Source organism: Saccostrea echinata, unplaced genomic scaffold (assembly GCF_033153115.1).
Source record: "Saccostrea echinata isolate AGI-Se365-2 ecotype Australia unplaced genomic scaffold, CSIRO_AGI_Sech_v1 ptg000058l, whole genome shotgun sequence".
In the NCBI taxonomy this organism is placed as follows: domain Eukaryota; kingdom Metazoa; phylum Mollusca; class Bivalvia; order Ostreida; family Ostreidae; genus Saccostrea; species Saccostrea echinata.
This window is the reverse complement of record NW_026889807.1, coordinates 1,598,720-1,622,500: the sequence shown is the minus strand read 5'-3', so window position 1 is coordinate 1,622,500 and position 23,781 is coordinate 1,598,720. Positions and strand designations below refer to the sequence as shown.

Sequence of the window (23,781 nt, the reverse complement as noted above, 5' to 3'; positions counted from 1 at the left end):
GTATTGTACCTTTTTATAGACGATCTCTGTAATAGATGTGTTAAGTTGTTCCTCTCTCTCCAGAAGCTGATCCTTGTATCTACTCAGCAACTCTTGACATTGGAACAGCTTACTCTGGATATCTGTTATAAAGTTGTTAAGTTTGTATTGTCAGTTCTTCTTCTCGCTAATCTTCCCCATCCAAAAACTTCCAGCTTTAAATGTATTGAAATAAAATAATACAGTTCTTGATGACTGTACCTGAAATTTTCTCACCACCACCAATCCATTCTTACCGTATTCCCAACCTATTACCCCTCTCAGTGAAATTTTATCCCTCCCATGTCTATCCCCTCCCCCATTTTTGAGACATTTCCTGACCCTTCCCCTCTTTCTGTCACACCCCCTCTCTTCCTGCGTAAAGGATACCCTCTCTCTCCTGTAGAATCTGTTCCTGTTGGTTGACCATTTGTAGCACCTGTTTCTCGTACTCTCTCCTCTCTGTCTGTAGCTGTCCCAGTACCGCCTCCTTCTCATCCCCCATCCTACAACATCAAACATAAGAAATGAAGGATTTTAGGTCATGCACTTCAAATGTAGATTTTCTTGGTATGGGTTGGTCACCAGTTTTACACATTCAAAATCTGGGAATATTGTAGTTAGGGCTCATTTGTTCTGTATGCTGCAGTGTGCAATCCCCTTAACTATCCCCTGTCATGCACCCCTATACCAGTGTTTGAAACTAAAAACTGACCAGTCAGCAATGGCCCCGCCGAGGGGTAGAAATATAAGGGTGCAGCTTACAGAATGAGAATTTTGATTGATTACAAAAATTAAAAAATATATGAAGAAGAATATGCAATAACAACTGTATTTATAAAATTTCAAGATAATTCCTAAATATCCAACAACCTGTAAAGAGTATCCCTGTATTTACATAAGGCAGTAAAAAACATCATATCTATAATAACTCATTTAAACAAGAATAAAGCATGTGTTCTATAAAATGCCAGCCTTCAGTGATTGCAAATATCACCCAGGCTTGACCTTAACTTCAAAACAAACATCAGTTGCATACAAAGGTTAATTCATCCTAAAGTGACAAATAAAGATAAGCCTGGAAAATTTTCTGCCCCAGACAAGATAATTAATCCCAGGGGATTAATTGTACTGCTCTCTCATCCTTTTCTTCCAAGTTTACAATAAGAACTTTTTCAGTAATGATAGAATGATTTTTTTATCAGACTACCTGTTACAATTAATAGTATTCTTGAATTTACATATGGCAACAACAACAAAAAAGAATAAATAAATAAATAAAATAAATAAATTTTAAAAAAATTTAAAAAAACCCATATCTTTATGTATATCCTGTTTTTAGAATTCAATAAAATCATAAATCATTGTGTATTTTATCAAAATAAAGTATGAACATTATTTAAATCCACATTTCAGAGAATGTAAACATCATTCAGAACTGACCTTAACTTCAAAACAAACTTCATTTGCAGACAGAGGTGTTAATTAATCTCAATTTGACAGAAACAGATAATGCTTTGGATTTTCTTCAAGAGGAAAGTTAATTAATCCCATGGGACTAGTTGCAGCTTTCATAGTTTACAATAGTCAATAGGAACATTCTCAGCAGTTATCTCTCTTTGCCCTGGCATTCATTCTAATGTAAAGTTAAGGAATCTACCCCACCACCCCAGCTCCAAACTGGATGACATAGAGAACCAAACTTAGCATCAAAATATGTCTTACTGCCTCTTCAACCAACATACCAAATTTGAACTTAATTGGTCGATTACAAAAAAAAGTGATTAGAAAAAAACAGAAAACTTGTGGACGGAAGAATGACAGACGCACAGACAGACAGACAGAGTGATTACTATAGGGCACCCACAAATCCTTGCGGGGCCCTAATAAGCATGCACCCGACCGCCTGAGACGCACAAATTTTGCCATGGCCGAACAGATCTGCATGAATGGACGCCCTGCTGGACTTGTTAAAATTTCCCATAAATTGGAATTCATATCTTTGATAAATCTCTCTCAACTCAACCAATAGTATCGGTAGCAAAGTGTAAGAAACAAAGGGGGTAGAATTTGTCAGCCTATAGAATCAGGGTAGAAGTTATGGTGATCTAGCCCCATTCACGTTATAGCTAAAACAAACTATTTTCTCGGGAATTATCAAAGATTAAACAGAGCAATGACCGAAATTTGTGAAAATTTTACCTCGCTTATACATAACAAATAACAATCTCGCAAAAATTAGGTGGCCAGAAAATTAAGTGATCTACAGTATTCTAAATTCATACGACATAAGCTAACCTTTTTTCAAAGTTTTTCTGCACTATAAGCTCAATCTCCCTAATGAGTAGTTCATTGTTAAAATTGGCAATCTGACTTACTTGGCTAGTTCCTTTATGAGGTTAGCGACACGCTTCTTGTCATCTGCACACAGGTCTTTCAGCGAAACTTTCTTTATATTGCCTCGGAAATGCTTGTGTGGCTGTTCTTGAAGACTTTCAACTGTTAACTAAAATAAAATTCACATCATCATATACCTGACATTTTTCATTTTTCACTGCTCACAGTTACAAGAAAATCTTTTATTTTATTGTATTCTTGTCAGATCCCAAATATTCATCAAATATTAGCAGAGATCAGAAAAGATAGTCTAATTTAAAAGTTTATAATCATTAGGCAATATTTTTCATTCTTTAATAAGATGATTGCCTAAAAAATTCAACAGCATCTGAAATCATGAAAATTCTGTAAAAATGAAGCAAACCAACAAAGTTGGCCTCCATGAATGAAAACATTCTTCTTAACATGCTGAATTAGTTCATATGCATTTACTTTCCAACATATTCCTGCTGGATTATAAATACCTTACAATATATAGCATGTGTCTCTACATTTTTAAAAATCATTTATTAAGTCTTTTCTTTCAAAGTTAAAAAAAAACCTATATGATTAATTAAAAGAAAAGATTTTTTCCCCTGAATTTAAATGAACCATTACATGGTCAATATGAGAATATAACTTACATCCTGTGTTATTGTGGTGGCATCAGCTGATAAGTTCATGACCTTGACTGGAGATTTGACAGGTATTGTGGCCTTGACCTCTGTGGTTTTGCGACCTGATTTCACTTGATTCGACTTCATTTTCTTAGGTCTGTGTGGACGGCGATTACCTGGTGCAGTCACTCCTAAAACATCAAGAAACATGATACTTCATACAATTAAGCCTTTGTCATTGATCACATGTTAAGCTTAGAGAGAAATTTGGTTTAAGTTCTCCTTTGCAACTCACAATTAAAATGCATGGACAGTGGGGATTTGAGATAAATTCTTACTTCTTCAAATGATCAACAACACCATTTCGAAGTTTAGTACTTCGGATTTTTAAACTGCAGAAACGGTACTAAAATCTTTTTTTGTGGAAGCATATTTTCAGTTGCAAAGGAGTAACAAATATAATTCTAATTTAGGCCAATACTTTAACATTAAACACATGTCAAAGAAAAAAAAGTAGCTAAGTTTAAATAAAAAATGTATAAGTTAAATGTGCGATAAAATTCAAACAATAAATTTATTTTGATTTTAATTCTTTTATCTCAAATATTTCTAGAATGTCTACAAGTCTTTTTTTAAAAGGACTGTACAAATTGTAATTTAATTAAAATTTCAATTCAATCATCAATCACGATAAATCTATTCAGTACTGTGCAATTTGAAATGTTGCAATTTCAATATTAACACTTTGACTAATCAAGGAAGTTTCCACATTTTCTTTTGCGTATAAATTGTTTTAAGGCCAAAAAATATATACGTGTTTCCGGTTATCTGACCCAACCTATTTTTTTCCACCCTACACTTTTTTTCGGAAAACTTATTTTTTCCAGAAGAAATTTGTGTTCGTTGCTGTTTCATATCATTTATTGAATCATTAAATCATCCTTTTAAAATTAACAAGAGAGGAAAATGTTACGAATTGTCCCTTGTAAAGCTGTTTTCACAGTAGCAATCCTGAAAGTGTTATGAATATCAAGAGGAATCGACATGGGATCATATAAATTTAATTAGTGATGTAACACATACCTGATAAATGACCAGTGACATTTTGTAATTAATCATTAATTTATTTCCAGCCATTTAAGATATTTATTAATAAATACTTTACTGATTTTGAAAACAATTACAGATATCACAATATTGTCGATGAGCTTACTGTACATAAATGCATCATGGACGTAAATAAATATGGGTCAAATATATCAGTACACGCTAATTTTTTTTGGCCTACCTGAAAAAAAGGTCTGGACTCACCTGGAACAACAGCGTCCTCACCATTCTTTTTTCTTGGATCTAGAAATACAACAATGCAAATTATACAGAGAAGTAGGTCTGGACAGATATCTGATATTCTCTGATCAAAAGTATAGACAAAGTATGTAAGATGAGAATAGTTAGAATAATCTAACTGTGTCTTGGCCAGTTGGGAAAGGCCCTCACCACAGTTAGAATGCTTCCCATATACCCACAATGTAGCAGAAAATTGCAGAATCACAATGAAATGATTTTGAAGAAAATAAATGAAGTTGCATTGCGTTGTCAAATTAATCATGACAGACCTTTTTGAGACTGTGGATACTTTACATCCAAAAATTAATCCATATATTCAAATTAAACATTTTTTCTCAACGTTTTTACTTGCTTCAAATTTACATTCCGTGTTGATTCGGAACTCTCTGGATTGTTAATAGAATATGCACTGAGTTCGAGTTATATTCCCATGTTTGTTTTGCTACATTGCCAATACACAGAATGCATTCTATCCTTAAGCCAGGTGCTTATAAGGACATTATCATTTTATTGATAGAACATTCTATCTAGAAACGAGAAGATTTATATTGCTTTAACCATTTACCCGTTCCAGAAAACAACACAATTACATTTCATGTATAATTGTACTGTGGTCAGTTTTGTAAAATTTGCAGTGTCAAACAAGAGATTTTACATCATTCCTAATTCATTGTGTCAACAGACAGTTTCAAAAGAAATGCAGAGAACAGGTGAAAACTGATTTGTTTATTCTTAACATTTTTTTTTAATTAAACCTCCTTCGAATGCAGCTAGCTATATTTTAATTTAATTGATACATATTCTTTTGCTTTCAGTTTTAACGTAGGAAATGAATGGAGATAAAAAGTGCCAAAAAATATTGACAGTGATAGATGCAGAAATACCAGAGCTGTGAAGCATGTTGTGACAAGCTTTTAAAAATGTCGTCTGCAGTCAGTCAAACTTTAAATGCTTCTCACATTCCTTAAATGAAAATTCCACATAATTAATTTAAATATTCTTTTGTCATTCAACACATACTTACCAATCTTTGTCCAGAAAACATCCTTAGAATTCGGTTGTTTACTTTCTGTCTCGTACATGCCGCGGTTTCCGATAACGCATGCGCGGCTTCCTTGGTAAGCGTATTGTTTAGATCCCAAATCGGAGAAATGTTAATTTCCCGAAATACAAGTCGGAAATCACGGATCGAGTCGGTCAATTCTTCAGACAGAACAAAACATTTAATTTGAGCATAAATATAGCACTTTCCAATGTTCGGATATCTATTGTCACATTGTCAGTGATAGGCTTATGGATGTAGTAAGAAAAAAGGTGGCGATGTAATGGAATAGAAAGGGGGGGGGGGTATTAGAGTTTAAAATTAATAAACAAGACATTGAACAGTGTTTTTTTTATGATTTAGGTGTTGTTTGGTACTTTATCATGATATATGTATGTGTACGTTCACATAAATAAATAAATAAATAAATAAATAAATAAAAAGAAAGAAAGAAAAAAGAAAATTTACAAAATGTAGTTATCATTTTTAATTAAAAAAAAAAAAAAACTAACTATCATTAGCTATGTTGAGGACTGAAGTATCCTCTGAGACCTTATAAATGTCACACGTAAAGATTGCAAACACGTTACCCCCATCAGCCCCCTAGCCCCTATTATTTATACTAACCAAAAACTGTAATTGCAATGTACATTCATATGAACTACTAACTGGACATGTTAATTTTTATTATTAAGATTGAATATTCATTAACTCATTTATTTTATCTTCATAAATCGATCGATCGAGAGAGAGAGAGATGGGATAGGATGAGTCAATTATAGTTTTATCAGCGATGAACTTTAAATTTATTAAATTACATTTTTAAATGTATGATGGCATGCTGAAATATTAACGAGATTTAAGGTTTTAAAGAAAAAAAATTAACATTATTTTTTTTTATTCATAAATAATATTAACATCTTGCATGTAACACCGTGTCAATAAAAGTGAGTCTGTAAATCAGATTCTATATATAGTATAATTATATTTGAAAAGAAATCATAATCTTTGCTAACAATACTTTCTGTTAGACATGACAATAAATATCGATTTTTTTTGTTTTGTTATGTTTTGTTTTTTTTTGTTGGTTGGTATTTTTGTTTTGTTTTGTTTTCTTTTATTTATTTATTTTTGGTTTTTGTTTGTTTGTTTGTTTTTGTTTTTGTTTTTTTTAATTTCATATTCTTTCTTTCTTTGTATCTTTTTTGCACCTTGAAAACTCTAGGAAAGGGGAAGGGGAGGGGATTACGCAATTCTAGCTATTTTAATTTTTAAAAGATTACTTTGAATATGAACAATTACAAAATGAATATGAGTTTGAAAGGCGTTTTAATTTACAAATAGAACTTGTATCTGTTTAGGGGGGCTGATAGTTTAATTCAAAATACGAAAGAAATATTAAACTGAAACTGAACCGACGCTTCAACTTGTATACAATATCTTTATTAGACTAAAGCATAATATACAGAAATAAACTAGGACTCGTTTGATAAACTTATAATATAATCCGTAAATCCGTTTCTTTGTGATATATTACAATCAATATATAACAACATACAGTTCCCCTGCTTCACAGTATTCACACTATGTAATATATCTGACCGTAGGAGAAAAAAAAAAAAGAGAAACATTTGTCAAGAATGCGATAGGTTCCTGTACTTGAGACCTTTGGAAGAAAGGATGAAACGATGAATCAGTCGTGATATGAAAATATTTTCTCATTTTTTCTGTACACAAAAATATCAAAATGAAGATAAATTCGGATGGCTTAAATAAGGCACCATTATTCAAATGTCTAGTATATATACACAAGATCCAAGAAATGCTGTCTTAGACTTTCATACATAGGACAGTATAGTAAGAAAAAGGTCAGTTGTATCGGGCTTACATGTACCACTCGCAATATGGCTGTCAGTAACTTCTCCTTTAAGATATGAACATTAATTTTAAAATAAATTGCATTCAGATCTTAGTCTCATATAAAATACAAGGCGCTCTCTGCGAATCATGAGGGCATGAGGTGTAGGAAGAGAGGTTTGATCCTGAGGGATTCTTTTGTTCAAAGAGAGAAAGATCGAGTGTCTCCCAAATGCAGATAGGAGGAAAGAAATTTTCTAACGTCTTTGAGTTGTTTTTACACAATCTCTGAAGAACTTTTTGCTCGCCTGCTGATAATTGTGCTCTTCACAGTGTTTTTTTTTTCAGTAGTAGCATCAAGATATTGGAGGAAGGGGTGGGGGTTAAAGGTAAGTGATCATGTATTGAACACTTTAGTCAATTTCTCGCTTTTTTTCCAAATGTTCCCACACTGTTTCTTTGTTTCCTTGAATGCCAATAATAGAGGGATTTTTAATGAAATTAATTCTAAAATATATTAAAGGTTCGCTACTTCTGGATCCACCATTTTACTGATTGCTATAAATGTTTTCTGTAGCACTTTGTATGTGATCATATACGGATCTAAAGACCAGACCATACTCATCCTGAAAAAAAAAATGACTATATAAATATACTTGTTACACCGAATGTATGGCTATATAAACTTGCAGATGAATATAGCACATTTCTCTCCATAAAAAGAGTTCATGCGTTTTGTATCTGTTTTCATTTTGTTTTCAATTTTGTTCGTTTATTCCAGATACAGTAATTATTTAAAATAAATTTATGTCTTCAATAGGGAAGGGAATTTACAAGCTTTGAATTATTATAATCTACCTATAAAGTCACCATTGCATCTAATTCACTGCATGTAACTTACAAAATTAGCACAGAACTCTGGTTTTCTAACTTGAAGCTGTCTGACGGCTGTAAAGACATCCACGCCGTCGTCCATGTTTATTTGTTGTATCACGTTATGAACGGCACAGAAAACACCACAGAGGGATGCACCATCTCTGTTGCAAGGAAAAAAAATACAATTTAAGCAAGGAAATAAGGATACAACTCACAAATACGTATTGTAGGATTTGACACATGGACGCAGAGAAAAATAAGGCAATTCTCTTTTCTGCTTCAATTTTTAGTAAGGCGTGACATTCTCGGCGATACATACTGGCCATCAGTGAAATCAAAGAAACGAGATAACAACAAAATGTTAAATATTATTTGATTAGGCTTTGGCATGTTTTAGCTAATGTCAAATATTCACCTCTCAGTTGGTGAGTTATGACAATTCATATTAGATAATGCACATTTTAGCATTGGAAAAGGGAGATAAAGAAGATGGGCGAGCATGGCGAGCTCAATGCATATAGTGCGATAAACATGAAGGTGAAAAATGAAATCTAAATTATATTAACATTTTCTTTGAAATTTCATCTAAAATTAAAGTATACGTTATGTAAAATCTCCACAATTTGCAAGAACCTCACAAGGATTGAAATTATTTGCCTATGAAATAACATAAACACACTAAAGAGGACAAAAAGGACCACACTATAACACAATTTTTCGATATGAGGGAGTCTTCGCTCCATATTTTTGAAAGTTTATCCTCAAAGTTTGCGTAAAAATATACATTTTTTGGTTAACAAAAACATGTAGCAAAGACCCACTATACCTTAAAAATACACTTTTATCCCTAACAATAGAATACTAAAGTAAACTATAGTTAACTATAGTTTACTATAGTTAACTATAGTATCAAAGTAAAAACTTTGGAACTTTGATTAACTATAGTGAAAACGTTTGAACTTTGATTTACTATAGTAAAAACTTTGGAACTTTGATTTACAATAGTGAAAACATTAGAACTTTGATTTCCTATCGTAAAAACTTTGAAACTTTGATTTACTTTAATAAAATCTTTGGAACTTTGATAAAGTATAGTAAAAACTTTGAAATTCGATTTAATAGAGTAAAACCCGTGGAATTATGTTTCTGATTCCCATTCTTGCCATTTCATGATATTTTGTGGTCAGATTTTTTAAAAGCTTCACAGAACTTTTCATAAACATGGCCCTCCAGTGAAAAATTAATGTACAAGAAATGAATTTTAATATAAGGTTGTCTTTCGCGCCGATAGATGAGCAGCATGTATTTAAATGTATTTAATATAATGCAGATATAGTGTATTTTTTTTATGGAGAAAGGAAAGTGAAAAAATAAAATTTGCGCCATTTTCTAATCAAAATACCTGCTCCATCAACTTCAGTAAACATGTATTTTTACATTGATAAATGTTAATATTGCATTTGAGTTTACTAATTTGTAAATTTGAATTAACATGTACAACAACCCCCAGCACCCACACAACCCCACGTCCACCCTAAAAAGCGACAAAATAAGCAAAAAAAAATTAAAATACTTTAATAAGTTGATATACTATTGTGAAAACTTTGAAACGTTGATATGAAACTTTGATTAACTTTAGTAAAAACTTTGGAATTTTGATTTATATAGTGAAAACTCTGGAACTTTGATTTACTATAGTGAAAACTTTGAAACTTTGATTAACTATAGTGAAAACTTTGAAACTTTGATTAACTATAGTGAAAACTTTGGAACTTTGATTTACTATTGTAAAAACTTTGGAACTTCGAATTACTATAGTGAAAAACTTTGGAATTTTGATTTACTATAGTGAAAACTTTGGAACTTTGATTTACTATAGTGAAAACTTTGAAACTTTGATTAACTATAGTGAAAACTTTGGAACTTTGATTTACTATTGTAAAAACTTTGGAACTTTGAATTACTATAGTGAAAAACTTTGGAATTTTGATTTACTATAGTGAAAACTTTGGAACTTTGATTTACTATAGTGAAAACTTTGGAACTTTGATTAACTATAGTTAACTATAGTTTACTATAGTATTTTTTTTTTGTTAGGGATGACACAATGTTCGCATGTTTCCGAGAAATACTTGAAGTCCATTTAGTCAAGGGTCATATCACAAACATGATTAAAATGTCACCACTCATCAGGAGCTATGTAGTGTAGTTAGCGTGTTAGTCTCAAAGGTAAATGATACCCAGTTTTTTTTTATTGCTAGGGTTCGAACCCTTCGAATCCCACATTTTCTTAAAAACAGAATAATTTTTGCCAAGAAAATTTTCCTCAGAAATGTTTTGTTTATCATAATTTCAAATATTTCAATAATGAGAACTTTACTCTAAATACTAAATTCATAAACTGATTATGATTTTTTTTAATATATATATCTGAAGCTATAGGCATTCTGCGCGCCTTGTTCACCCATCTCCTTTAGAAAACTTCATAAAATTTAATTGCAAAGAGCATCTTTCTATCAAAAGCCCAGGATGGTGTATTCTTGTTTCTAAGTGAAACTCAATATCCAAACTATGGATAAAAATGTCCTATATACATTTATTATCTGATGGTAAAATACAAACATTTGCATATTGAATGTTTTGCAAGGGTCAGGAATTACAGATATATTGCCATGCACTCCATTTGCATTCTGTGTAAACAAATTGATGAGTTTTTCTTACAATAAAGTAAAATAAATGAATGATAATGATATATATCAAATATAACAATATAAATGGATTACTTGCTGACAACTGTAATCGGTTTTTCATTCTCAGAACTCAGGGCGACAGATACCAGGCCTCTAAGCTGGGATGTGTCTTGAGGGTGTCCGGATGTTTTGATGGCGGTTTTCGGTTCAATTATCGTTACTGAATGAGCCTCCTCCTCAGACTAATATTAGAAAAATGTAACACCATAGAGCATAAAAGGAGTGTAAATTCAAGTGAAACATATCAATTTCTTATTTTTGAACATATTTTATGAATAAATAATTACACTCATACAAAATGCGCAGTATCATGTCCTACAAGTATATGAAGAGTTTCATTCGATTTCATTTTGGTTGGTAAAAAAAATCATTGACATTGTTATCTGATTTAATTATGATATAGAGGTATACAAGACAGAAATCACATATACGTATGAATCATCATCAGTGAAAACTACTCACAGTATTCTGAAGGAGGTGAATTATAGTGCTTTCAACGTCATTTCCGGTCCTTAACTGATTCTGCTGATAGTGAACAGAGAAAGGAGAGACTACCTTGGAAGAGGAGGGACTTGGTAACCATGTCGTACTCTAGAACGAAGGAAAACTGAAGTACACTAACATTTACTTGATACATATAGAATGTTCAGCTGTCACAGTTCCAAACAGTAATTCGTATACATACCTACATATTTTGAAATATTTCTAAAATACTTCAAGTAAAAAGAAAATGCTCTGTTTATTTTGTTCCTTGAAGTTATTTATTGATTTAACAAATCGTAATTATTCATTAATAAATACTCATTAATAAAGTCTGTATAAACTTGATTAAGATTTTAATGAATGAGAGAATCGAAAGTTTAAGGTAAGCATTACTAGTATTTTCTTTTCCTTTAGTGCGTAAGTTATACGTTTTGAAAATTTAAATTACCTACCGATCCAATCTCATTAAGTGGGTCCACACAAATTACAGTATCAGATTCGTAATCATTGAGCAGGCGCAGGAAGTCAACAGCGTCCTCTGTCGGTGGATACTGCGTCACTATAAACGCCCGGCTGTTGGTATATGACTACAATTACAGAAGTCCAGACTGTAACATATCATTTTTTTCCCTTCAAATCGAGAAAGCGGAAGATCTCTTGCCTCAGATTTTTATCCATGAATACAATTAATGATATGTAATAAAAGAATTGTGAATGAAATTGTTATATATATTATGTGTAGAATTTAATTTTCTTTATAAATGTTCTTTGATCATCATCGGTACAATACGTATACCGGGTATTTCCTTACCGGTACATATATTGCGTTGATGAAGCTTCCTCTGTTTGACACCACAGAGGAGAGATGGACACTGTATTTATCCACTTGTTAGTGAAACAGAAAAAAAAAAAACTATTAAAAGAATCAATTAATATGTTGTTAACTTTTGAAAAAGGATTTAAAAAAAAAACGAATCTTTTTTTCCCATTCTAGATGTAAAATGTTAAAACTGTATTAAAATTATTCAGTCTATTTGAATATAAACTAAAATAATTATGAAGACAATCAGATGGTTAGACTGGATACTAACAAGGTAGTATACTATTCGTATGTGCACCGCCACATCCTTCTATAGCTATTTTGTAATCAGAGTCCGCATATGTTGGTCGTACTTTCATCAAAAGCTACAAAGATGAAGACATTAATTAGTATATTTGTAGAATTAAACAATTAAAAATTGCCCTGGTTGGATATAGATTTATCAAATTTAATCTTTAATATTCGTTAAAACACTTACAAACTCACTTAAACTGTTGGGTTACTCCCACCGACTCACTTACCCGATCAGTATATGCACTAACGCTGGCAGACTGCCTTCTTCACAACCCTCCCTGCCCCCAATATTGTACCCAATCAATTTGACACTTAATCAATATGAATCACTCTCTGCCTACTTGCTTCTCAATGTGCCTCATTACCTCAATGAATATCTCATCACTCTCTCACTCACTCACAAGCTATATAAGTTAAATAACTCATTCACTCACTCATTCGCTAAGTCATTCACTTACTTTCCCCTTACTCACTAACTCACTCACTAACATTCTCCTTACTCACTCGCTTACTTATTCACTCACTTTCTCCTTACTCGCTAACTCACTAACTTTCTGGTTACTCACTCGCTAACTCACTCACTTTCTCCTTACTCATTTGCCAACTCACTCACTTTCTCCTTACTCACTCGCTAACTCACTCACTTTCTCCTTACTCTCTCACTAACTTACGAAAGCCGGATAGGCTCATTTTTGACAAGATAAAAAAATATTTAACTCGTTATAACGATTTTATTATCTCGTTATAACGAGTTAGTATCTCTCTATAACGAGTTAGTATCTCGTTATAACGAGATAATTAAGTCCTTATAATGAGTAAGTTATTTCGTTATAACGAGTTAGTTATCTCGTTATAACGAGTTAGTATCTCGTTATAACGAGTAAATATCTCGTTATAACGAGTTAGTTATCTCGTTCTAACGAGTTAGTTATCTCGTTATAACGAATTAGTATCTCGTTATAACGAGATAAATAAGTCGTTATAACGAGTTAGTTACATGTATCTCGTTATAACGAGTTAGTTATCTCGTTATAACGAGTTAGTATCTCGTTATAACGAGATAATTAAGTCGTTATAACGAGTTAGTTATTTCGTTATAACGAGTTAATATTTCGTTATAGCGAGTTAGTTATCTCGTTATAACGAGTGAATATCTCGTTATAACGAGTAAGTATCTCGTTATAACAAGTTAGTTATCTCGTTCTAACGAGTTAGTTATCTCGTTATAACGAATTAGTATCTCGTTATAACGAGATAGTTTCATGTATCTCGTTATAACGAGTTAATATCTCGTTATAACGACTAAGTTATCTCGTTAAAACGAGTTTTTATCAGGTTATAACGAGTTAGTTATCTCGTTATAACGAGTTAGTATCTCCCTATAAAGGGATAATTAAATCGTTATAACGAGTTAGGTATCTCGTTATAACGACTTAGTATCTCGTTACATGTATACCGACTAAGTTATCTCGTTATAACGAGTTATTTATTTCGTTGTAACAAGCTAGTATCTCGTTAAAACGCGTAAATATTTCGTTATAACGAGATAATTAGGTCGTTATAACGAGTTAGATATCTCGTTATAACGAGTTAGTTATCTCGTTATAACGGGTTAATATCTCATTATAACGAGTTAGTTATCTCGTCATAACAAGTTAGTATCTCGTTATAACGAGTTAGTTATCTCGTTATAACAAGTTAGTATCTCGTTGTAACGAGTTTGTTATCTCGTTATAATGAATTAATTATCTCGTTATAACAAGTTAGTGTCTCGTTATAACGAGTTAGTTATCTCGTTATAACAAGTTAGTATCTCGTTATAACGAGATACTAACTCGTTATAACAAGATACTAATTAGTTATAACGAGATACTAGATTGTTATAACGAGATAACTAACTCGTTATAACGAGATAATTACCTCGTTATAACGAGTTAAATATTTTTTATCTTGTCAAAAATGAGCTTATCCGCCTTTCGTACTAACTCACTCGGTCACTCCCTACCCTTATCTCTCTAGATCTCTCCCTCATTCATCTTTCCAACAACTTGTACTACCTTTGACAATTCAGTGACTTTCATCACTCAAGTAATGAAAAAATAATTCAGTAAAACATGTACAGCTATTCTTGTTTGAAATTCTTTCACTCAGTACCTGGAATTCTTTATGCAGTTTGCTCTGATTAGCTGGTTTGTCCATGGAGAGAGAGTGCGCCTTTTTAGTAAATTCTTCAATTGTGTTTACATTCACAGGAGATTTGTATATTTCGTTTAACGCAAGAAATATAGTTATATACTGTTCCTGAAACATTGAGTATATTTTACATAAGTATAGCGATTTCATGTGAAAAAAAAAATAAGAGAAAGCAAATAAAAGCTATCGGTTCTGTAGCGCCTGGTATGGTAAATAAAATTTACTAAAATCACGAGCAATACTGCACTCAATTTTCCCATACAGCGACATTAGTTAGTGTTGGTGACATACATTACCTTTTATTCTAGTATTTTTCTATACAATATTTTACTCTAGGAGAGTTGAAATGGTAAGACTGTTTCAGTACTATGTACTTTTTAAATACATAGACTGTTTATTACATAAAGACTGTTGCTTTGGAGGAGGGGGAATAGGCTGTTAAAGAAGGCTAAGAAAGTGTTTCGTTTTCATTATAATTGTTACTTTAAACAGACTGCTTGTTTTGCATGGTTACAATTGACTGCTATTTAAATAAAAATTGAAATAGAATTCTTCAGTGGTTTTATTTCACATGGATCACTCTTTCAAGACGATTGTAATTAACTATTGTTTTTACACAGCGACTCTATTAAGGTATTGTTATTTTGCAAAACATTAACATAGACTGTTATTTCAGTGTTATAGACTCACGTATGTCTGGACCATATTCATTCTGTTTTCTCTCATCTTCTTGACATATTCCGCTACGTTTACTTTCCCCGTTTTTCTTCCTATCTGGTTCAGGGCGTCTATTGCTATGTACGTTCCCGTTCTTCCTATACCAGCACTATAACCCAGAAGATATATCTATGCTTATCAAACTTTTAATGTACACGCATCTAGTAATATCATATTTTCATATGTATATTTTAAATCATTTTCATTTCGTGCATATCAACAATTCTAATTTAGATGAAAAACTTATAAATAAAACATTTTCATCTAAATTAGAATGCACCTGCAATGCACAACAGTAGGGGAATCATTCTGAGTGGTTGCTGTTCTGGTCACGTGATCAAGGAAGACAACAAGACATAGAGGATCCGGGGTTCCGTGGTCTGGCCATGAAGTATAATGATACTGGGTCACCACACGTGACTTCTTTGTCTGACAATGTAATTAAGCAGTGCTAAGATAAATGTTTTGAATATCAAATACTAGTATACTTGTACATTGAAGGTTACTTAATATTATAGCAAAGTAGGACTTTTCATTTTAATTCATTACAATGTTAAATTTGGTGAGCTCTTGAGTGTTTTTTTTAAGCATTCAATTTTTTTTAAAACACTAAGTACATGTATACATTCATGCATAAAAATCTTAAGGAAATTAAAAAGAATTGGACTCACACACTGGCACACACAAACACACAAATGCGATTCCAATTTTATAAAATTCGTATTACATTTATTGTCATCATTTAAGTATTATTATCCTTAAATGAAAGATGGATATTGATTACCTAATTAAAGATCGCTGGAAATTTTACAATTTACCATAGAAAATTAATCCCTGGAAAATTATGAGTGTTTGCTTCAACAAAATATAATGACGTTTTTATAACATGATATTAAGGATACACCAAAGGCTTTTTTTCAAGATTTTCAACAATTTTGAGATTTTTGGCCAAGAAAAAGAAGTTAATCACTGCTTTATAATGCATGTAAAATTCTTGGTAATTATGAAATGGTTTTCTAATTATTTAACAATAATGAAACATAAACACTACCACATGTGAATGTTCTGTTATTGAAGCTTCTGATTTGATCTGTGACTGCCTGCTCATGAAAGATGCAATAAATCACTGTGACCACTTGGGGAATTCTTCACTAGCCACACAGAGATTATCAGTAATTAAACTACAGGGACTCTAGATTTAGAGAAAGAGATCTAACAGATCACTGATGACCATAAAATAGGAGGTGGAGCTTAGCTCTTGCCATTTTGCCGGGAAATCTTACTGATTCAGAATTGAACCTATTTTACTTAATTAAAAGCATCTAAATACAGAAAAGAACCTCATATTCTTGTGAATATGCATAGGAAATATGGCTAAGTGACAGGTATCCAAAGCTGAATCTCCAAGGTGTCATATATTCCTAGCTTTGGCAGATTTTGTTGTGTAATGGGTTTTTGCCCTCTACTGTAAAGTAAGATCCGACAGTTTGTGGTATTATTTCAAAGGATTCAGCTCCCTTATTTATGGACCAATTTCTCTGAAAATTGGATGGGTTGCTTCTCAAATGTGTGTTCACAAAACCGTATCTCAGATTTTTGATATCTAGCATAGTTTTGGAATTATTGAGGGAAATGTCAAATTAGGCCAAGAAATTGGTAACATTGAAGGGCAAATGGCTGTAACTTTTGAATTAGAAGATTTATCAAAAATCTGAGATACGGTTTTTAAGTTCAATCTTTAATCTACCTTGAGGTAAAATGACCACTTTGAGGGGTTAAATACAAAAAAGTTGATTTAAAAAATATTTAAGCACTAAGATTTACATTAAGATTTAAATAATTTTTGAATAAGTTATTAGTTAAAGTTTAAATAAGGATAATTAAATAGTAAATTTAACAAGCTTTCAAATGATATATACTTTTATTATGTTATCTTTGATAATGAAAGACTTACATGCAAATTAAATTCTGGCATTTGGAAACCTTTGGTGTATCCTTAACAGAAATGTGGTGAAGTACCAAATATTATACAATTTTCCCTTTCAAAAACATCCCTCCTTATAATTCAATATATCGTGGAAGTGTCGGAACATAAAAAAAGTTACTTCTCGGATTGCAAAGTCTGCGTAATAAGATATACAATACAAATAGATATTGGTTTTGGTAAAGTACCAACCTCTTTATGGATAACAGTCATTTTGCGTACAAGGTAGAATGCGTATTCTTTTTCCTCGAGCATTTTCACAGACACAGTTCCATAGTTGATGTGTTTGTTTGCATCTGGCCAGTACTGGGTACATTTGATCTTGAAATACATAAATAGATAAAACGTGTGATATCATAGCAATGTAATTAAAACAAACCATAAGTTCTTCAGTAAATTTCAAAGAAATCCACAAGTTTTTGCTTTCATGAAGAAAATTCATAAATATATGGCTATAAAAAAGTACATGTAACGAAAATGAAAACTTTGATCTTCCAGGGTAACGGTAGATTAAAAATTAAAACTGATTTCATAAAATTGACTTGATATTAAGCAGGTAGTAACATATCACCATTATTTTTTTAACTTCAAATTTAGATGTGGATATGGAATTTAAACTTTATTAGACCAGAAAGTTTTAATTTTTCTTAAGGAAGCTCTAAACACTAAGAAAAAGTGCTTTTTAGACTTGGAGAAAAAATCATCTCATATAAAGGTGTGCATATTGAGACTATTTAATTCATTTTCAACATAGGGCACCTGCCTTATTTCGGTAGAAAAAATGTTCAAAGACAATGGACTATTCGTGAACAGAAATCACTGTTGTTTACTTACATTGGGAAAATTAACGAAAATCATGAATTCAATTACTTATTCTTGGTATAATATAATGTTAGAACAGTTTAATCTATTACAATTTGTGTAACTAACTGTAATAGCCATTTTTTTCTATCTTACTTCTAAGGGCAGATCACTCTAACTGCATAAAACTATCCTACAAGTAGCACTTGTTAGTGTGCAGTGTTTAGAGCTTCCTTAATTAGTACATTTTTTTTTATGTAATTAATTCCTGTATCATCTTGTTATATGCGTCTTAAAGAATCTGAACGTAAATCTAGCATAAAATTGAGCAAAAAAATAATAGAAACGTTTTAGTCGGACGTCAAAAGTTGAATAACAATCGGAATTCCATTCTAACATGTAATTACAAACATCTGAAAGGCTGTACTTATTTCCCATATTACTTTTCTGATAAAATTTCATTAAAAAAAAAAAAAAAAAAAAAAAATCTATGTCATGTGTGATGTAAAATAAATGACATAAAGCAGATTTTATTGATAAAACAGAAATAACAGTATTTCAAAAAGACCAGTACGAATTTTTTAACTACCCAATTTTCTTTGATTTTTTTCTTGTACAAATGACGTAGACAATTTATACTAGTATCTTAAGTTCAGAATGAACAAAACATGTCGACAGTGTAAAAAAAATTACAGGGTTACATTTTAGTATAATATTGAATATAAAAGAGCATCGTAGAAACGGGAATTTTATATCAAACGATGCCTTAATAAACGTTTTTTATTGTTTGAGATGTCTTTTGCATGAAAGTACGGAAGCCCATTAGTGCCAACCTGTATATATAAAGGAAAAGCAATATATAAAAGCAAACCTCATTATATAAAGGAAATGCGAAATATAAAAACAAAATCTCGATATATATAAAGGAAATGCGAAATATATAAACCAAACCTCGATATATATATAAAGGAAATGCGATATATATAAACAAAACCTGGATATATAGAAAGGAAATGCGAAATATATAAACAAAACCTGGGTATATATAAAGGAAATGCGAAATATATAAACAAGACCTCGATATATATAAAGAGAAATGCGATATATATAAAGAGAAAATTTTCCACTGCGTGACCTGTTTCACTCAGCTGTCCATCAAGATTATATACAGATTAACTCCTGGCGGAGGGAAAATCAGTTATACAGTACTCATGTATAACTTTCCCAGAATCGGCAAAATGGTGCTATTTAATAGTGTTTATTTATTTATACATGCATGCATATATCAATGAACTGTAATTGTTACGTACATTACTCAATATAATGCACTTAATCATGTTAATTGAGTAGATGAGAATTTATTTATATATATTCATGAAATAAGTATAATGTGTATCGTATTTTCTGTGTATATATTGGCTTTACATGTATTTTGATCAATTTCGTTTTTACAACCTACCTTCTGTACTGTTTTACAAAACTTAGCCGTATTACCTTTGGTTTCACAACCGAAAATTTATGAAAATAATGATTAACATGGAGTCCTAACAAGTTCGGATCAGTATTTTTTATGTCCTAATTCAAATTTATTAAAATTTATTATAAAAATAATATACTAGTATGCCCATTGATTGTAAAAAAGGAATCGAAATCGGAAGGGAAGAGAGGGGAGAGATCAATGAAGGTGCTCGTCCCCCCCCCCCCAACCCCACTTCATTTGAATGTGAGGGAAGATCGGAATTTGAGAGAAGAAGGCGACAGGTACAATTACTGTAATAATTTTAGGGTATTTGGTGTGAAAAAATATCAAGTATTAGGGAATTAATGAAAAGAAACGAGTTAGTGCACACTTACATAATTAAGGTGCGGATTATTGTTTTACGTTGTAAATTAAATCGATTTTAAATTCTCCATGCATTATGTAAAAATCATAGTAAAACGTTAACGAACTTATAAAAATGATAACACACACTTGCATTTTTGCACTGAATTATATTTCGATTGAAAAGACCCCCAACATTTAGTGCTATGGAATATACATATTGATCAAAAAAGTCTCTTTGGTGTAATTCTGCCCCACATGTTTGAACTGTAAGAAGAACAGCAGCTTATTAGTCCTCTACCGGTGAAACCGGAGGGAACTATATGTTTCCTCTGAGTCTGTCCGTCCGTCTGTCTGTCTGTCAGTCTGTCCCACTTGGTTTTCCGCACTTTTTTCTAAACGCTTGCAGACATTGAACTGATTTTTGGTATGTAAGTGTATATTGATGAGTTACAGATCAAGTTTGCATTAAGTTTTGCTTCAATGATTTTTTGACGGAATTACAGCATTTTTAATTTTAAATGGGAACCAGATTACACTTGCCAGTAGGGGACTATTATTGCTAATGCAATACTCTCAGAATGCTTGTTAGCTTTAGTTTTAATCATCATAATTATTAAGATACACAAATAAAGAAAACATAATACACTAATACCATCCTGAACCTGAGCCACATCAACCGATTGCACTCAAAACATTAGATCGGGAGCCGCTTATCATATGTTGGCGAAGTCCCTGTTGTAATGAAAGTCAATAAACATGTTAAAGGCGATGGAAATTTTTCTCTTTATAAAATCGATGTTTTGTTTATATATTTCGCATTTCTCTTTATATATATATCGAGGTTTGTTTATATATTTCGCATTTCCTGTATATTTATCGAGGTTTGTTTATATATTTCGCATTTCCTTTATATATCGAGGTTTGCTTTTATATATTGCTTTTCCTTTATATATAGAGGTTGGCACTAATGGGCTTCCGTATGAAAGGATTTCAAGGGTTGGTTAATATCCCGTTTTCAATATTTTTGCTTTCGAGGATATTAAAATCAATTAGAGTGCAGAGGCATTAATATATTTATGTATCATTCATTTTGATGATATGACTATTATTCATTGAAAGCATCTATACGTTAAAAGATTATTTTTTTTATTTTTAATGCAGTTTACCTTATTTCTTTCTTTCAGATTTGTCAGCATCACAATAACAGATACATTCTCTTGCCAAATCATCGTCCAAAAATCCCCAACAGTGTTTTGCTTTGGTCCTAAAATAAATATTTATGTTTATGTGCAACATAAAGTGATCTATACAATCTGTTGTTTATTCTACATTGTACTATTGAAGAGAATATTTTTCCCCAGAATTTACAATGCTAGACAATAAATGATTGTTTTTATCTATATCTTGATCACAGTATGTGATCAATGTAAATCTAATTTATTCACAAAGAGATAAATAAAGCATTATTTCAAGGTCTTGCATTAAAGCTGATAATACGTAAACGCAAATATAAATCTGAATATTTTCACAATATATGCACACGTCAAATGGTCGTGTAATCTGGGTGACTACCCCCCCCCCCCAAAAAAAAAAAGTTAAAAAATGAGAAAAGTGTTGGTTTAGAAGGAAAGTTCAACTTTAAACTTCCCGTATAAAAGGAACACATCTGGTTTTCATATTATTAACAAAAGTTTTCTAACAACATATATAGTTCAACACAGCAACACTTGTTCGATACAGGTTTTCAGCACTGAGGGGGAAGTTACTATTGTTTGTCATTTTATGCAGAAAATCCTTCATGTAGGTCATTAGTAAAGAAAACCAATGGGGAAAATTTCACTTTTAACACGGATGTACTGAATGCAATACAGTGGGTCATAAATGGAGTTTTGAAAGTTAAACTGACGAATGTGCGCAGTGAAAATTGATGTTTTGTTTTAAATATACAAAGACACATATCTGAAACAGATAATCTCCCAAATAAAAAGTTTATGACACACGAACCTACGTTCATAAATTTTTCATAATGATAAAGAATAGAAAATAAACCTTGTGCAGCGATGTATTCATGATCTCTCTCTGCGCCCTACAATGTAAAGATAAAATATAAACAATGGTTTTGAATAACAACAGAAATAGGTTCTTTTTTCAATTAACAAAACTTACCACCTGTAAAGACACATATCTGAAGATTCATTTTATGTTTTACTAAATTTATAGATGTTATTTACAGTTTACACTATGAAAAATAAAAGCGCTTTAAGGTCAGAGGATACGTTCCTCAAATATCTGTTTTGTATATCATCATAAAATATGAAAAATATTCAAAATGATAATTACCTTGTAAACTGTTTTCTAATTGTCTTTAAAAATCAACATACTAAAAACTTTAATATTGGCAAATTAAGTTATTTTCAAAAGGATAATATAAGAAACACCATCCTCTGGTATCTTGCGGAAATGCCTAGTAAGGTACCTCAATTTTTTATGAGTAAACATGTTAAAGTAGCACTACTTCAATGACAAAATCTTGGAAAAAATATATATTATTGAGGAGCGTTTCGTCTATCCTTAAGGACAATGAATTGATGAGTGTAGATATTGAATTATTTTACATGTACTAAGTTTTAAAGTCACTTTACCTCTATATAGTTGGCGTTTATATAATCCGACCCAGTCTCGGTCTTTAAGATTACCCTTGAATGGTCATCTATTTCAAATGGGAAAATATATATATATATAAACAGATTCTTCTTGATTTGAAATACATGAAGAAGTATATGACGTTATATACGTTGATTGATATTAACGTGTAAATAAAATCAAACCAGACTTACAAGGAAATGTAGTCTTAAATCTATTTTTAGTAACATTTTCACTTTTCTTTCCAACGTCACATTTGTGATTTTCCCCATAAGGTAGAGTCTGAAATTTATTAAATATATTCCAATCTGAGCATTGTTCGCATGACCTAAATGTTTACTGGACTGTTGTAAATTGATATTTACAACCCAAAACATTTATCTAAAAAAGATAGTCTGGTTTACATTGTCAGGGAATGATTTTAAACTAATTTTCCTTATCTAGACATGATGAAAAGATAAAAGAAAATCTACACAATTCAAACCTTTTATATTATAAGGATTGTGTTACATCAAGTATTAATTGTGAATCCTCTAACCTATATGAAAATTTGAAATATATGACAAAAATATTTTATCTGGTGCCTGGATCTAAAAAACGAATTATATTTAGAGTATCACAAAATAGATTTCTGTCTGTATGCGTACAAATCTTACTACTTACCGCATACTCTTTCTGGAATCCGTCATTATCATCTTTGCTTTTCTCAGAAATGATACGCTCTAACCGACTCATTGGAATGTCCGGTGTAGTGATATTATTCACGTACATTTCACCATACGGATTTTCTGCGTGTATGAGTTCATCTTCATCAACATCAACTGCGTTTTCATCTTTTTTACTTATTAGGGATTTTTCATCTTTGGTTTTCATTGAAGACTTATTTTTGCGAGTTTTGGAGGACAAGACACCAATGTCTGTAATTTTTTCCGTACCATCTCTCTTTTCATCTTTAAACACAAAACAATTAATTATATCGATTTTATATTAGGTGCATAATAAAAAAAGTTAATATTAAAAGGATACTTCTTAATAAATTTATATCTCACAGTGTATGGCCCTTTTGGTCTGTTGCTTGTCTCCCTCACCTTTGAGTATATGACGTCTATTTTGTAAAATAAATGATTAGAAGAAAATG

The 23,781-nt window shown here is 31.4% G+C and overlaps 2 protein-coding genes across 2 annotated transcripts in view; both read right to left on the bottom strand.

The window, feature by feature from the left end:
* The window catches only part of LOC133174657 (protein hinderin-like), a 13,409-nt gene extending 7,955 nt beyond the window's left edge, over positions 1-5,454 (bottom strand). Inside the window, exons 1-6 of the mRNA XM_061309747.1 lie at positions 5,383-5,454; positions 4,323-4,361; positions 3,039-3,202; positions 2,397-2,524; positions 409-524; positions 10-122 (exon numbers count right to left, since the gene is read on the bottom strand). Coding sequence (XP_061165731.1) covers positions 10-122; positions 409-524; positions 2,397-2,524; positions 3,039-3,202; positions 4,323-4,361; positions 5,383-5,440 — 618 coding nt within the window. The 5' untranslated portion in view covers positions 5,441-5,454. The remainder of the gene's footprint in view (positions 1-9; positions 123-408; positions 525-2,396; positions 2,525-3,038; positions 3,203-4,322; positions 4,362-5,382) is intronic.
* Positions 5,455-7,594: 2,140 nt separating this feature from the next.
* Positions 7,595-23,587, bottom strand: LOC133174438 (receptor-type tyrosine-protein phosphatase epsilon-like). Its single transcript, XM_061309563.1, has 16 exons — positions 23,307-23,587; positions 22,872-22,925; positions 22,643-22,714; positions 22,050-22,086; positions 21,167-21,264; positions 17,567-17,695; positions 15,671-15,819; positions 15,364-15,499; positions 14,635-14,781; positions 12,458-12,551; positions 12,178-12,251; positions 11,819-11,953; positions 11,346-11,474; positions 10,917-11,065; positions 8,159-8,294; positions 7,595-7,883 (listed from the first exon to the last, which is right to left on the bottom strand). The coding sequence occupies exons 1-16, from the start codon at positions 23,514-23,516 to the stop codon at positions 7,806-7,808; spliced, it is 1,827 nt and encodes a 608-aa protein (XP_061165547.1). The 5' UTR covers positions 23,517-23,587; the 3' UTR covers positions 7,595-7,805.
* Between the last annotated feature and the right edge of the window lie 194 nt (positions 23,588-23,781).